General features: G+C 33.8%; 1 protein-coding gene across 1 annotated transcript in view; it reads right to left on the bottom strand.

Annotated features, from left to right (window-relative positions):
• The window catches only part of MAN2A1 (mannosidase alpha class 2A member 1), a 200,723-nt gene that overhangs the window by 160,745 nt on the left and 22,138 nt on the right, over positions 1-17,840 (bottom strand). Inside the window, exons 2-3 of the mRNA XM_027869175.1 lie at positions 7,442-7,705; positions 4,809-4,953 (exon numbers count right to left, since the gene is read on the bottom strand). Of these exons, the coding sequence (XP_027724976.1) occupies positions 4,809-4,953; positions 7,442-7,705 (409 nt within the window). The remainder of the gene's footprint in view (positions 1-4,808; positions 4,954-7,441; positions 7,706-17,840) is intronic.

Here is a 17,840-nt window from a genome sequence, read left to right as displayed (position 1 = left end):
ATGACCATTCAGTGATTAGAGCTGTTTAAGAAGTGAGCCCAGGGGAACAGGTAGGTGGCACAGTGGATAGATCACCGGCCCTGGATTCTGGAGGAACCGAGTTCAAATCCTACAGCTGTGTGACCCTGGGCAAGTCATTTAACCCCATTGCCCTGCCAAAAAAAAAAAAAAAAAATGAGCCAAGGGATGGCCCCTTTAATCCAAAAAAAGGGACAAAAGAGCAAACCAAAAAACTGGGAGGGGAAGACCCTCAGGGTTTCTGGCCAAAAGAGAAATGAATAGATTTATAGAATGATACATACAGATACTGATATATACAGGCACGCGCGCGCGCGTGTGTGTGTGTGTATTTTGTGTGTGTATTTTTGTCTAAAGGTAACCACTGCGGGGGGGGGGGGAAGAAATTTACATGGTAACTTTACTATATATTTAAAATAGCAAGTGGTAAATAATAGATTTGCAGTTTCACGTGCAATCATCTTTTTATTTTACCAAGTTATAGAAATGCTTGTTTCATTCCAAAAATTAAAAATAAAATATTTTTAAAAACCCAAGAAGTCAATTAAATGTTTGAGGAGGGATAGGGTAAAAAGGGAGGAAGAGGAGAGAAATATGATGACAAAAAACAGGAGGAAGGGAAATGCATAACTAGTAATTATAACATTGAATGTGAATGGGACAAACTCACTCAAAACGGAAATGTAGCAAAATGGATTAAAAACCAGTTTCCCAAAATATGTTGTTTACAAGAAACACGTTTAAAAATGAGAGATGCACATAAAGTAAAAATAAAGGGCTGGAGTACAATTTATTATGCTTCAGTTGATACAAAAAAAAACAAGGGCAGCTGTCATGATCTCAGACAAAGTTAAAGTTAAAAGAGATTTAATTAAAAGATAAACAGGAAAATTATATTATGATCAAAGTTAGGTAATGAACATAGATTAACATAGAATAATAGATAACGAAATAATAGCAAGACTAAATCTATATGCAACAAATGGTACAGCATCTAAATTTTTAAAGGAAAAGCAAAATTAATTACAGATACAAGAGCAAAACTATAATAGTAAAAGACTTAAATCTTCCCCTCTCAGAACTAGATGAATCTAAAAAAAAAAATAGGAAAGAAGTCAAGGAGATTAATAGATTCTTAGTTAAGGCAGATATGACAAATATCTGGGGGAAAAAACTGAATGGGAATAGAAAGGAATACACCATTTTTTTTCCAGTGGTCCATGGTACTTTTAGAGAAACTGACCAAATACCAGGGCACAAAAACTTTATAACAAAATGCAGAAAAGCAGAAATATTAAATGCAACCTTTTCAGAACATGATGCAATAAAAATTATATTCAAAAGGGACCATGGAAACATTGATTTACAATTGATTGGAGACTAAGTAATCTCATCTTAAAGAAATGAGTGTGTTAAAGAACAAGTCATAGAAACAATAAATAATTTCACTGAAGAGGATAATAATAATGAAACAATATATCAAAACCTATGGGATGCAGCAAAAGCAGTAATCAAAGGAAAATTTATCTCTCTAAATGCTTACATCAATAAAATATATAACAATTGGGTTTACAATTAAAAAAATAGAAAAAGAACAAATTAAAAATCCCCAATTAAACAGCAAATTGGAAATCCTAAAAATTAAAGGTAAAATGAATAAAACTGAATACAAGAAAACCATTGAATTAATAAATAAAACTAGAAGTTGGTTTTATAAAAACAAAACAGATAAACAATTAGTTAATGAGATTTTTAAAAGAGAAAACCAAGTCCTAATATCAAAAATGAAAAGGGTGAATGAATATATCACTAATGAAGATGAAATCAAAGAAATTATAAGGAGTTATTTTGCCCAATTATATGCCAATAAATTTAACAATTTAAGTGAAATTGAAGAATATTAACAAAAAATATGAACTGCCTAACCTAGCAGAAGAAATAGAATAACTAGACAAACCTATTACAGAAAAAGAAAATGAACAGGCCATAAATGATCTTCCTAAGGAAAAAAAAAAAAAAAAAGGCAGCAGAACCACACAGACTTACAAGTGAATTCTACCAAACATTTAAAGATCAACTAATTCCAATATTAAATCATTTGGAATATTAGGCAAAGATGGAGTCCTACCAAACTCTTTTTATGAAATATAGTACTGATACCAGGAAGAGCAAAAACTGACAAAAGAAAATTGTTGGCCAATTTCATATGAGTATGAATATGACAATATGGATGTAGAAAGTCGAAATAAAATACTAGCCAGAAGACTATAACAATATATCACAAAAATCATACACATGATGATTTATACCAGGAGTTCAAGGATGGTTTAACATAAGGAAAACTATTAACATAAATGATTATATCAATTACAAAAGTAACAAAAATCATATGATTATGTCATCAACAGATTAAGAAAAAGCTTCTGATAAAATACAACACTCATTCCTATTAAAAAACACTTCAAAGTACAGGTATAAAGGTATTTTTCCTCAAAATGATAAGCATCCACCTAAAACCATCAGTAAGCAATATTCATAATAGGGATAAGCTAGAAGCCTTCCCAGTAAGATCAGGAGTGAAACAAGGATGCCCATTTATCACCAGTTTTATTCAATACTGTATTAGAAATGCTAGCAATACCATTAAAGGAAGAAAAGAAAATAGAAGGAATCAGACTGGGCACGTCTTTGCAGACAATGTGATGATCTACTTGGAAAATACCAAAAATGCAACTAAAAGGTTGTGGAAACAATAATTATAGCTAAGTAGCAGGATATATAATAAACTCACATAAAATCATCAGTATTTCTATACATCACCAAAATCCTGCAGTAAGAGATACCCCATTTAAAATAACTGTGGACAATATAAAATACTTTAGAGTATACCTACCAAAACAAACCCAGGAACTACATGAACATAATTATATAACATTTTAAATATAAACAAAGTCAAACTGAAATAACTGGAGAAATATTAATCGTTCATGGGTAGGCAGAGCCAATATAATAAAAATGACAATTCTACCTAAACTAATCTACTTATTCAATGCCATTCCCATTAAATTACCAAAAAATTATTTTACCGAGCAAGAAAAAATAATAACAAAATTCATTTGGAAGAAAAGATCAAGAATATCAAAGGATTAATGAAAAAATACATAAAGAAAAGAGGTTTGGCAGTACCAGATCTTAAACTATAATAAGGCAGTAATTTTATCAAAGCTAGAAAGGTGGATCAGTGGAACAGAGCAGACATACAACACACAGTAATAAATGATTATCATAACCATGTATTTAACAAATGTAAAGATTCAAGCATTGGAGATGAGAATATGCTATTTGGCAAAAATTGTTGGGAAAATCAGAAAGCATATGGCAGATGCCATTTACCATGATAAAGTCAAAATGGCTACATGACCTCAATATAAAGGTAGATATCATAAGAAAACTAGAAGAATATGGAACACATTATCTATCAAACTTAAAGAAAGAACAATTTATAAAACAAGAGATAGCAAGCATTATGAGATGTAAAATGGATAATTTTTATTACATTAAATTTAAAAGGTTTTGTACAAATAAAACCAATGTAGCTAAGATTAGAAGGAAAGCAGAAAATTGGGGAAAATTTTTATATATAGTTTCTCAGATAAAGGTCTCACATCTCAAACATATAGAGACCTTTGTCAAATTTCTAAGAATATGAGTTATTCCTTAATTAAAAAATGGTCCAAGCATATGAACAGGCAGCTTTTCAATGAAGAAATCAAAACTATACATAGCTCTAAATCACTGATTAGAGAAATGCAAATTAAAACAATTTTGAGATATCTAATAGCTATCAAATTGGCTAAAATGATAGAAGGGGTAAGTGAGAAATGTTGGAGGAGATGTAGAAAAATTGGAACATTAATCCACTGTTGGCAGAACTGTGAATCATCCAACCATTTTAGAGAAAAATCTGGAATTATGCCAAGAGTTACAAAACTGTTCGTGCCCTTTGACTCCACAATACCACTATTAGGTCTGTTTCCCAAGGTGACCAGGAAAAAAGGAAAAGAACTTATTTATGTTCTAAAATATTTATAGCAACTCTCTTTGTGGTGGCAAAGAACTGGAAATGAGGGGATGCCCATCAAGTGAGGGATGGCTAAACAAATTGTGGTATATGATTGTGATGGAACACTAGTGTGTTTTAAGAAATGATGGGCTGTTTAATTTTAGAAAAACATGGAAAGACCTGCATGAAATAATGAAAAGTGAAGTGAGCAGAACCAAGAGAATGTTGTCTACAGCAAGAACAATATTGTTCAGAGAATAACTGAACAATAAGTTATTCTGAGTACTATGAATACTCAAGTCAACTACAAAGGACCTATGAAGGAAGATGCTATCCACCTCCAGAGAAAAAACTGACAAACAGAAGTATACATAATATGGCTTTACATATATTTCTAAATCCCAAATGGTGGCCATCTTTAGTGCGGAGTTGGGAGGGAGAGGGAAGGAGATAGTTCACAACTTAAAATGTAACAAAAGAAATAAATTTAATTTAAAGAAATTAAGGTATCACCAAAATCTGTCAGCTTTTTAATTAAGCGTTTTTTCATCTAATATTTTCATTTAATATTATCTCATCCAAATTGAAATACTTAAGAATCAGTGTTTGAGAATTTCAATAAGAAAGGTATAGCACAGATTTTTTCATTCAGAATGTCAACACTTTTAAATGTTTCAACAACTAGAAATTATAAAATCTCATCACAATTTTAACGTGAAAATTTTACCTGGATCATTATGCGAATGAGGCACAACAAATACTTGAAGAGGCTCACTGTCCCATTCATTATTTTCATATGTAATGTCAAATCCTTGCTTCCAAACTCCTCCATCTGGATTGTCAAATGGAAGAAGGCTATAAACATTCAACATCTAAAAATTAAAAAAAAACAAACCTCAATGTGAATTTCACCTAGTGTAAAAACATTATTCACCCACTCAATTGTATTCATTGATATTCAAGAATATTACTATCTAATTTTATAAGAAAAATACAAAAAAGCAAAATATTCTAAAAGATAACGAGCATTATTTAATTCTTGCATATGATTTTATGCCATCACTAACATTCTAGTTTTTTTCCTCACTGCAATCCAAGATTCTTGAAGGCTAGGCCAATGTGTCCCAACAAAGTGGACACCCTTGCAAAGGACGATAGATATCTATTGTCCAAGAACCAGCCTTAGTTTGGGAAGGCTTATTACCAGAAGTTTGGCCAAAAAGTGATAAACATTCCCAGGGTACATCATTCACGAAACAAACTACTGACAGATACTTTGAGGAAGTAAATCAACTTATCCTTATGCAGCTAAATACTGTCATAACTATTTTGAAAGAAGTTACCTACATACATTAAAACTCCCTATTTTTAAGTTTCTCTTTTAAAGACAGACAAACAAAACACTGAAAGAAACATGCTGAATTTATTATACACTTAAAAGGAAAAGCAAGCTGCACATAATATAGATTTGTGGTTTCACATACAACTTTTTTTTTTCCTATTCTATTTTTAAGGAGGCATTAATTTTATGTGATGTTTATTAAGCACAGAATAAAAGTTTTCATCTTGATTATGAGATCAAATATTTAGAGAAGGGTGAGCCCAACCTCCTATTCACAAGAAGACTGAGGCCCAGAGGTTAAAGGGTTACACAGTAAGTGATGGAATCTTTCTTATTAAAACTCACTGTAAACTAACAGCAAGCTAGATAAAAAATCAAATAGGTCTGATTTAATATGATTGTGAGAGTTTTTGCATATTATAATTTCTTTCAAATTCACCATCTTCATGGAAGAGGCCCTGTGCAAAGCACAAAGAAGTGTTCCTATTGTCAGATCATATGGTACTAATTTCTACCCATGAATATTACAAAACCGCTTCCATCATACTAAGGATTACACATAATATAACAATGCAAGAGACTGATTTAACCATTTATTTAGAGAGAGAGAGGAAGATAAAAATACATTTCTTCAGACTACAACATGAAACTCGATGGGAGGTCCAACAACTTACTGGCCAACACCTCTATCTAATATAGGACCTATGAAAAGATAAATTAGGTGGGCCCAGAACTGAGTAGAAAGAGATGTTTTAGGAAATTTCACAGTGTTTTCAATGATCCTAAACTACTTGCTACCTCAAAAGCCCATGTCTTCACAGCAATATTTTTGAGCAATACTTTAAGACTATGAATAAACACAATAAATCTCATAAGAATTACAACAGGGTCAGCTAGATGGTGCAATGGATAGTGCCAGGCCTGAAGTTGGGAAGATTCATTTTCCTGAGTTCAAATCTGGCCTCAGACACTTACCAGCTGTGTGACCCTGGGCAAATTGCTTAACACTGTTTGCCTCAATTTCCTCATCTGTAAAATGAGCTGGAGAAGAAAATGGCAAACCACTCCAGAATTTTATAAAAGAAATTTTTTAATTAAGAAAAAAAAAGGAATTACAACAAATAACCCAAAAAGCAATGGAAATATATATTGGGCATAAGGAGGCTGCAGCACCTTACTAAAAATGGTTTTCACGTAAGTAGTGGCATGAAAGAGATTAAGAACACGTAAAAGCAGGTAAGGAGGTGGGACAATCATATAGTTAAAATGAAAAAAAAATGGATAGATCAAAAAAGCACAATAGTAACATAGATACTAAAGATTAGAAGTATAAATGAATCACTGGATGATTAGGTATTGAATAGTTGTGATAACTACACATTGGTGGGACTATAATTCAACAAGTGAATTTAGGTTTCAGTGTTGAAATATATTTTAAGCTTCCAATATAATCTGTTTCTTTTTTTTACTGAACCTGTGAAGTCATAGGTTCAATATAATCTACCATATGGAAAAATTCATATGGAAAAATTTTTAAATTGGTTTAAGTATGATTTTACCATATATTCACATTAATTTTTCATCATTCTACTTATATATGAGATCAAAAAAAGAAAATCCTAATCAACATAGTAAAAATATTTTTGTACAATTAAAACCACGTTAAAACAAAAAGTAAAAATCATTAATTAAAATGTAATATATGTGCAGAAAATTCAAAGAATGATGGTTTGTACCAAAATAAATAGCAAATCTTAAATAAAATAATATCTTTAAAAAGAAGGCAAAAACACAAACATCCAGACAATTTGCTGGTGTTATTGTTTTCAAATATTCCAAAATCCTTGAGTAACACTTACATAAAAACGCCTTTACTAAAAAACAAAAGATGTGCAAAAAAATTCAGAAGAATATCATTTTGGGGGTAAAGATGAGAAAAATAGGACTGATGTCAAACAGTAACAGAGCTGAGAAAGTACAGAAAACAACAAGAAGACTTATTTACGCACGTGTATTACCTGTACATCTGAATTCTGATTTCCACTTTCTGAAGCAAATGAACAGTCTTCAGGTTCATTCAGGAAAGGTGTTAGAACAGATGGCATAAGATCAGAGATGGATCCTTGACTGACATTATTATTACTTTGTGGGCTTTTCTGATCATCCTTCACAGATTCACTCAAATTGATGACAGAGTCTCTAATGTTTGAAATTATTTCATTATTTTCTGCCAGCAAACGTTCTAAATGGTCTATTTTTTCTTGCAATATTGAAAGCTGGGCCTGCAATAAAATAAAGAGCACAAAAACTATTACTTTTCTGTTTAGACATTTTTTTCCCTTAAATGTCTGATTAAATTCCACAGCCCTTTAATACCAAGAGGAATTTGGAAAATAGAAACAGCCAGCAGGAGGCAAAAAAAAAAAAAAAAAAAACAATAAGTTTATGCACATCAGTTCACAGTATAAAATAATTACCACAGTTGGAATCACGTTTTATGATAATTATAGCACACAGCAAAAGGCCTCAAGCATTCAAGATTTAATTATTAGGAAATCCCCAAACTGGATGTAACGCATCAAGTATTAACCTAATATTTCATAGTCTGGAGTCCTACGGAAGGCTTTCTTGGAATGAATTACTAAAAACAAACAGAAAAAAAATTAAAAATTCAAACAACTGCTTCTAGTATGTAGTTACAAAGAATACAAAAACTGCCTCTTGACATCCCTGAATAAGATCAACTATCAACCACAAAATTCAGAACAGTATTAACTACCCACATAAATAAAAGCAACAGTGGTACGGATAAACACAAATCATTTGGTCATCCAAACAGTTTATATTTGGCTTTATAATATAATATATTGTTATTAATTAACATTATATTCCAAGGAGAATATGATGAGGAAGCATAAGCCTTGGCATATACAGTATTTAAAAGCAAAGAAAACATTGAAAACTTCCAAGATAGCTCTAAACCCAGAAGTCATTTTAATTTGCTCCTCTTCCCACCCCATATCACTTATATTATTATTAGAATTAATTTTTTTTGAAATAATAATAATTCAATAATCCATTAAAAGACCATTTAGAATACTTGCTAAGGGAAAAAGTGATATTCATCTCAATTATGAGAAAAACAAAGTGAACAAAAGTAAAGGTAGTCATTAAGATTACAAGTTACAGAACAGCAGACACTCCAAAGAAAAAGAAAGCTAGAAACAGGGGCAAAAGATAGAACAGAACTATTGGACAAACAGCAAACTTCATTTGCCTTTAACACAGAAAAAGGCCACATGTAATCTGTGCATCTGTTAGGGGGAGGAGGAGAAATCTGTATCTCAATCTCCTTTAATATGTGTTATGACATCTCTACAACGATGAGCTAAACAAAAATATACAGGGAGCGTAGGAGTTATTCAGGACAAGCAATCTAAGTGTACTTCTACTGACTGAGCTGACACAAAATGTTTCACCTCAACCAGATGAAACTGAATTGAACTGGTTTCAACACTAAGTCAGTTCTCTGTCAGTTGAGTACTGGTCCTTACATTGTCAGACGCCTTCAGAGAGGATGAAAACAGCATCAAGAACAGCTACCACACCTAGAGTAAATTATTTAACTTGAAAAGGTTACAACCTGAGACTGAAGTGGAGGGAGAGTTGGTACAAGATTTTTTTGGTTCACAGATGATTGTGCACTCAATGCAGCGTCTGAGGCAGAGATGCAACAAAGTATGGATTGATTCTCTGCTGCTTGTGCTAATTTTGGCCTAACAATTTACATCAAGAAAACAGGTTCTTCACCAGTAAGCACCACACCATCCATACATGGAACAGCAAATGGGAGAAATATGGAATGCTGTGGATAAGTTCACTTACTTTGGCAGTACACTTTCCAGGAATGTACGCATAGATGATGAGGTTGATACACACTGCCAGGGCTAGCCCAGTGTTTGAGAGGCTCCGAAACAAAGTGTGGAAGAGAAGAGGTTTAGACTGCCTACCAACTGAAGATCTACAGAGCCATTGTGCTGACCTCATTGCTAGATGCCTATGAAAACTGGACAGGATACCAGTAACATGCCAGGAAACTGAATTACTTCCATTTAAATTGTCTTATGAAGATTCTGAAGATCACCTGGCAAGATAAGGTACCAGACATTCAGGCACTTTCTTGAGCTACACTGCCAAGCATTTGAACTCTACTGCAGAGAGCGCAACGCCTATGGGCTGGCCATACTGCTCAAATGCCAAATGTTGGTTTGCCTGAAAGACTATTTTACAGAAAACTCACACAAGACAAGTACTCATGTGGAGGTCAAAAGAAGTGATAGAAGACACTCTCCAGGTCTCTCTGCAGAACTTTGGAAATGATTGTGTGACATGGGAGACACTGGCAAAGGACCATGCAGTGTGGTGTGCCTGCATCTAAGAAGACACTGTGCTTTATCAGCAACACACAACTGCAGTAGCACAAAAGAAACATGAGATGCATGAATTTAGTGATATTTCTGCTCCAAATGTTCACATGGACTATTTGTACCCAACCTGTGGTAGAGCAACTGAAAGAGAACTGACTTAATGTTGAAACCAGTTCAATTCATTTCCATCTGGTCGAGGTGAAACATTTTGTGTCAGCTCAGTGGCAGTAGAAGTACACTTAGATTGCTTTTCCCAAATAACTCCTACATTCCCTGTCTAATTAGCCACAGTGAGACACACTGTACCTTGACTCCAACATAGTGGTATCATTTTGGTCCTCTTTGAGACTCAAGGAAAACAATCAACCAACCAACCAGACTTTATGCCACACATTTGTTTCACTACTCTTTGAATGTTTTCAATTCCATGATTTTAAAAAATGGCTACCATGCCAATCAAACATGCAAAAGTTGTAGTTCTTAAAGAGCACACTTCAATGACTGTTACAGGTTTTTCAGTGGATGTTAGTAAGTTGAAGCTAAGAGTTTCAAAGGTCCTTTCAGCCCACAACAAAACAAGATAATTAGCACTCTAGAATAAATATGGGGGGTGGGGGGGAGTCAAGAATTTATCAACTCATGCTACAAAACAATTAATCCTAAGAAGACAATCAATGACTTTCTGAGGGACCTCATAACTATAGAGACTGTTACAGATTCCTCTAAAATCTGATTTAGGCTTCTTGAGGTTAGAAGAACAGGGGGAAGAACTTTTTTTTAAGCTTTGGGGAAAAACACCAGTCTTGGGCAAGAGACCAGAAAGACTGAAATACTAAAGATTGGGAAAAGGTAATTATTAATGACACTCACTTTTTCATTTGGGCCTATATTAAAATCATTGTTAGAAAAAATCCAAGTGAACCGGTAAGACCTAGGCATCTTCATCAGATTATAAGATTGCACTCTACCCTCAAAAAAAAATGTTTTAGATGATTTCCCATATCCAGTAGACCTGAGAGTGTTGTCTCAACTGAAGGAATGATGTACTCCGATAAAATATTCCAATATACTGAGCAGAACTATTCCGGAAGAAATTCCAAGATGGAATACTTGCAACACAACCTTCCATAGTACCAAATGTCACAAAAGATTCTGAACTTTACCCAAAATATAGAGATTAATATACATTGCAATGTGGAAACTCACCTGATATAATCTCCACTGAAAACCTATGGGAAATAAACATGGCAAGATTTGGAAAATACGTACTATTCAAACACATACTAAACATGCAACATGATAAAATGTGGCTTCATAAACAAAAAAAAGAAATATGTACAAAGCTTATAAATGCAATGCTAAATAGTATAAAATCAGTGACTGCAGCAAAAGATAATGCATATCAAAAGTTCTCTAAAGATGTGAGAACTTTTAAGGTTTGTTGCATAGGTCAATAAATTTAGTTATTTTATTTTGTTCCAGTTAAGCTGCACATCACTATAACAGTAAACTGATGCCATAAAAGAGCTCAGTGTATATACTAGCCTAAAATATGTATTCCAGTCTTCTACTGGTGAAAAGGGAAGGGCAGAAACATTAAAAATTGTAGCATAAAAAGGTCTACTGTGACCTACTGCTTCCAAAAGTCTGCCCATTCTCTAACTTCATCAAAGATGCTCGTAATAACTTTGAGAAAATGGATATCTATATAGAACTATACCATAATATACATGAATATGTTACATACAATGATGAATCAGTACAATATTGGTTCAACCAAATCTAACCAAGCTGTACAAATTCTTTCATTCAGAGCTATAGAATGGCTATAAAGTACACTCGCTTACAAACTTTTAATAGACTCTACCATCCCTTCAATTACTGCCATATTTCTTTTTTTTTTTCCCCTCCCTTTCTTAACTAGCTGTTTACACTCACTGCCTCATTTTTCAGTACTTTGCAATGTGGCTTCTGTCCTCATTACTTGACTGACACTGCTCCTTCCAAAGTTATCAATGATGTCTTACTTGCCAAATATCAATTTCTTCATTTTTATACTGTATCCATTTTATATATACTTTCTGTCTCCTCCATTAGAATGTAAGTTCTAAATTTGTCCTTATTATATGCCAACAAAACTAATAATTTACATTAATAATGACAAAAATATAAAATACCCAGAACTAACCGAAGAAATAAATTGAACAACCCAATATCAGGAAAAAAACAAATAAGCCATAAATGAACTCACAAAGGAAAAAACTCCAAGACCAGATAAATTTGCAAGTGAAATTCTATCAAATATTCAAAGAAAAATTAATTCCAATTTTAACTAAACTGTTTGCAAAAATGAATAAATACATAAAGAAAGGAGCCTTCCCTGAGTTCAAATCAGGCCTCAGACACATGACACTTACTAGCTGTGTGACCCTGGGCAAGTCACTTAACCTCTGTTGCCTCAACAAAAAAAAAAAAGCACATCCTTCTAAAAACTCCCCAGCAATACTAGTGCTATACTCCAAGGAGATCAAAGAAAGAGGAAAAGGACTCATATTTTTAAATTATTTATAGCAGCTCTATTGTAGTAGCAAAGAAGGGGAATCTAAGGGGCTGGTGGGTACCAATCTACAGGGGGAATGGCTAGAAAAATTATGACATGCGAATGTAATGACACTTCAGGAACCCTTTTCCCATTCCCCCTAATTCTACTGTTGATTATTTCCAATTTATTTTACACACACCTTATTTGTACAGTATTAGAATATTTGTCTTCCCCATTAAACTAAGCTCCTTGAGGGCGGGGAATATTTTTTACCTTTCTTTGTATCCCTAGCACTTAGCACCGTACCTGCCACATAGTAGGTACTTTATGTTTACAAACTAGCTGATTTTCTTGACAAAATAAGACAGGGAAAGAAAGTGCTTGGCAAAGGGTAGAATCATGCACCAGCCTTCTTCTTAACAACATAGAGCTGACCAGCAACCCTGCTCTATTTCAATGCTTTGTTAAAAATGTTCCTTGATCTTGAGCTCAGGCAGAGTAGTCATCTCTCCCCTGCCAACCCAGATCAAGCAGAGAAGATTAAGCATTCAGTTAGAAAGTCCTACCTATAGGAACATCTATGGAAATTCATTCTGAGCAGCTCAGGGCTCAACCCACAGCGTGCATTCACGTTATCTTACCGTAGACACTTTACCCTGTTGACTTGTTGAACAAAACCTAATTCAGCCTTCCCCCAGTCTGAGGATTCCAGCAACTTCAACATAACAAATCAAAGGAGATGATGTACAGAACACCAACTTAATTTTCATGAAATAGAAGAATTTAGTGCTAGAAGGAAGTTCTGAGATCACTTTGTCCAATCTTCATTTTACAGATGGTGGTTCTGAGGCCAAGGGAAGAGAGAGGTCTCCCCAGGTCCCACAGTGAGTCAATTGTAGAGCCAGATTAGAATCTAAGTCTCTGAATACTCAGTTCATGCCTTGTCCACCCTGCCCACTAAACTAAAAATCTTTCCTGGAGAATACTGAATGTTTAAAAAGCCTTTGGAAAAAGGCACGTCCCCGAGGATGGAAATCAACTCTGACTAGTTAATAATCAATGAGGGAGTAGACATATAAATGAGAAGGTGGGCAAAAAGTCTTCAGCTCCTCCTGCAAAGAATATAACCTAAGACTCAGCTGCCTACAGCAATCTAAGCAAAAGAATCTATCTCTACCCAGACCTTGCCAGTTGGTTTTCCCATTCATAAACTGATTCACCCTAAATTCTAATAGAACTAATGGAAGGTTCCAAGGACTAAGGGCAAGATCTCACTTAGATCGCATTCTGTTTGTGAGATCTGAGTCCCACCCCAGATGGAAAAGCATGTCCCCGGAGGATTTGGGCAATCTCATCTAACAGCAATGTCCTTCAAAGGCTGGCTGAATAACTCTACAGAGGCTGATTTCTGAATGAGTTAAAAGAAAGGTAAATCCTTAGTTGTAATTTAATAATTGGTTATTAATACAGGAAATAATCATTTTTCTCAAAATAGAACATTGCATTTATTTGCAGACTGTTTCAATGCATAGATGAGTCTGGCTAATTTTTATTTTTCTTCAAAAATATTATTTGTTATTTAGATGGCTCTCTGGGAGGGAGAGGGAGAGAAATGATGGGAGAAATTCTGGTGATATAATAGAAACATTAATAAAAAATTATTTTATAACAAAACCAAAAGAAAATCAATTAAGACATAATGGAACAAGATACACTCCAGAATGTTTCCCAAGGGAAATGCTCAAAACAAGAAATTAGAAATTAATATAGGTCAGGAGGGAGAGCTCTCCATGCAAAATTTTAAAACTCCATTAGCAGATTAGGAAAATTGAATTCGTGATGGAGAGTTTTTCTAAAGGACAGAAAGAAAGATTAACAGATTTGGAAATACAAAAATACTGCAATAGAGGGAAACTGGCAAAAAGAAACAAAAGGTTACAACACTGATTCCATCCAATGAAGGTGCTATTCCTAAACACACCTGTTTAATTCCACCCTTTGGAGTTGCCAACAAGGCAATAATTAAGACTGTTTTCTACTCACACCACATTTTTATTTCATTTTTAAAAAATAAAAATTATCCTGCTTCACCATCCACCACATTCACCAGATTAACCTCCAAATGATTTAGTTGTTTAAAAAAATAAACTTCCTAAGATGGAAGATTTCTTTATCTCTTAAAATTTGTACCCACCGGATCACAACAGATCTAGAAGATGGCTCCTAGCAAGCAAGGTAGACTCCATAAGAAAGATTCAGAGAAACACAGAGAAGAGTCAAACAAGATGAGAAGGCACAGAGGGGTTTCATTCTGTATTGCTAAAAGGAGTACCATATCAGAGTTTACAGGTCCAAAGTACCAAAAAGTTTTAGCAGCAGTGACACCTCATACAGGATAGCCTACCTAAACCTTATAAAGAACAGCCTTATAAAGAACCAGATGAAGAGCCAAGGAGAAGTGAAGAATTTCAAACAGTAACTTGAAAACATTTTTTCGGCGTGGTGTTACTTTAGTGCAATTAAATAGCTGTACTTTTAATACCGAATAAACTGAGGAAGTAGAGCAAAAAGGCTGAAACTGCCAGTCTGATTTTGCTTTTAAAAACCACTTTTCAATGGCAAAAACACCATCACTTTTCTTTTATTTTTCTTAAAAATAGTATTTGTTATATAGGATGGCTCTCAATAAGGAAGGGAGAAATGTTGACAGAAACTCTGGTGATGTAATAGAAATATCAATAAAAATCATGCTCTCATTTACTCTTTTAAATACATTTATGACAATGTAATGATAATACATGCCTCTGGCTTTGGAGACACATAAAAATTTATTAGTGTTGAAGTCTTTCATCAACTTCAAGAAATTCAAATCATCCAAAACAAAGTCCTTCTTAAAATCAAAGGCAGCAACTAAAAATATTTTATACTTGCTTATCATACCTTATATATTAGCATTGGTTCAAATTTATAATACTATAATTTTTTATGTGTTACATGTAAACTATTTAGTATGGGCTCCCTTGTGTAAGCAATGTATAAAGTACATTTATGATTTTATGATCATTTTGCAGAATGGAGTATATGCTTTCCTCTTATCATTGGCATATCTTCGCCTAAAAGAACAAGTCAATTAGACTTAGGATTTATTTGATGCATCCTTTTTCAGAAACATGACCCCCCCAGTCTCCCTTTGGAAAAAAAAACCAATCTACTAGGAAGGCACTGAATTTTTTTAAAGAAGGGGGGAAAGAGCAGGAACTGCTTAAATCTGGTGAAAACAAAACCTTAATTGGGTAAATAATTCCCCACAAGAAGCACTATTACATTAGAGAGCACTTTGTGACATTAACCTTAGAGTTTTTAAAAATTGCAATTTTGTATATACAACACATAACCAAGCAATTCCTTAAGTATCCTCCCTACTCTTTAACAAAATGTTTAGTGCCACAAATACATCACTAAGTAGAGCTGTATATGATTAATCATGTTACTACTTCTGTTCCACCAACAGGCCAAAAATTGTAGTTACAAAATGACCTTAAAACTGCATTTTTTCCAATAGTGATAAATACACTTTCACAGTTTTCAAAGCATTTTTTTTTGTAACTGTTCAAAGGAAGAAATATCCTTGTTTGAAGAGAAATACTTATCTAATAAGTTTGGCATATATACTATGCTAAGAGAAGGCAGAAAGACAAAAACTATTACATGCTTCACCTAAAATAGGTAATTATCCATAAAGTTTCAATTTGAGCAGACATATAAAGACATTTTTCCAGGCTATTCCACAAACTGAAATTCTACACAATAAAACAAAGTCCCAAAAGTTTCCCTATCACTGTCGAGGGCAACACCATCTTTCTGGTCACTCCCTATTCCCTTCACAGCTCCAGCGTTACCCTTCACTCCTCACTCTCACTCATCCCACATACCTGATCAGATGCCAAATGTTCTCTACATTTCTAGAAGACACCTACCTCTACATTTGCACAGTCACCACCCTAGTTCAAGCCTTCAGCATCTCTCACTTGAGAAAGCTTTCTACTTGGATTCCCTGCCTCACGTCTCTTTCCATTCCAATCCAACCTCTCTGCACAGCTGCCCAAGTGAATTTCCTAAAATCCAGGTCTGATCATGTCATCCACACTCAGTAGCTACCTGTTATCTCTAGAATCAAATATAAATTCCTCTATTGGGCACTATTTAAAGCTCTTCACAACCTATCCCCTTCCTTTCTTGCTATTTTTTCCCATCACTTTCAGTTTTATTAATTTGTTTTGTTTTCATAATACATATATTTATAGATTACTTCTAGTTGATGAGAGGTCTCTTACAACAAAAAAAGTAAAACAGTTCAGTAAAATCAATAAGGACAGTGACATCATTTAAAGATGCATGCAATATTTTACTTCTGTAGCAGCCCCTATTTTCTTAAGTTAGCAGAAATCTATTTACTTTCTCCCCCACCCCAGAAAAAAAAGGAAAAAGAAATTTCTTGCAACAAATATGCACATTCAAGCAAAATTAATTCCTCCAATGACAATATGCAAAAATGTTGTCTCATTCTGCACCCTATATCCATGTCCTCTTTGTAATGGGATAGCCTGTTTCATCAATGGTCCGCTACAATGATCATTGTGTTAATCATACTGCTTACAGCTTCAAAGTTGTTTGTTTTCACATAGCTGTCATTGTATAAATTGTTTTCCTGATTCTGTTCATTTCATTCTCCATCAGTTTATAAAAGCCCTCAAAACTGGTCATTTTTATAATATTGCTATAGTTTAAATTCTTCTTCTGGTTCTGCTCACTTCATTCTCCATCATTTCATAAGCTGTTCCATGTCTTTTTAAAATCATGTATTTCCTCCTTTCTTACTAAAATACAACAGTCCTTAAAGCATTCATTCAACACAACTTAATTTAGCTCTTCTCTTATCTTGGATATTCTTCTTAATTTGCAGTTTTTGCCACCACAAAAAGAGCTGCTATTTTTGCACATAGTTCGAGCTCGGTCAAAGGGCATGCACTACATTAACGTTTTGTGTATAATTCCAAACTGCTGTCCAGAATGCTTGTTTCCATTCACTGGTCCACCAACAGTTCTTCACTGTGCCTGTTTTCCCACAACCTCTCAAAAATTTATCATTTTTCTTTTCAGGTGGAATTTCAGAACTGCTTTAATTTCAATTTCTCTAATTAGTAGCAATTTGGAGCAATTTTTTCCCATATAGATAGCCTGGGTTTCTTTCCCTAGAATTGTGTTTTCTTATCTTTAAATCATTTGTCAATTGGGGCAGACCCTTTTTTTCTTATAAATTTGAATCCATTCCTTATATATCATGGAAATGAGACCTTTATCAGAGAAACTTGCTACAAAGAATTTTTTTTCCTAATTGTTTCTTTTTTAATCTTAGCTATGAGCTATGCCTGTGAGCAGTATTAGTAC

The sequence above is a fragment of the Vombatus ursinus genome, unplaced genomic scaffold (genome assembly GCF_900497805.2).
Source record: "Vombatus ursinus unplaced genomic scaffold, bare-nosed wombat genome assembly UNPS02014792.1, whole genome shotgun sequence".
In the NCBI taxonomy this organism is placed as follows: Eukaryota; Metazoa; Chordata; class Mammalia; order Diprotodontia; family Vombatidae; genus Vombatus; species Vombatus ursinus.
Note: the sequence above shows the minus strand (reverse complement) of the source record. Positions and strands in the feature narration are given on the sequence as shown.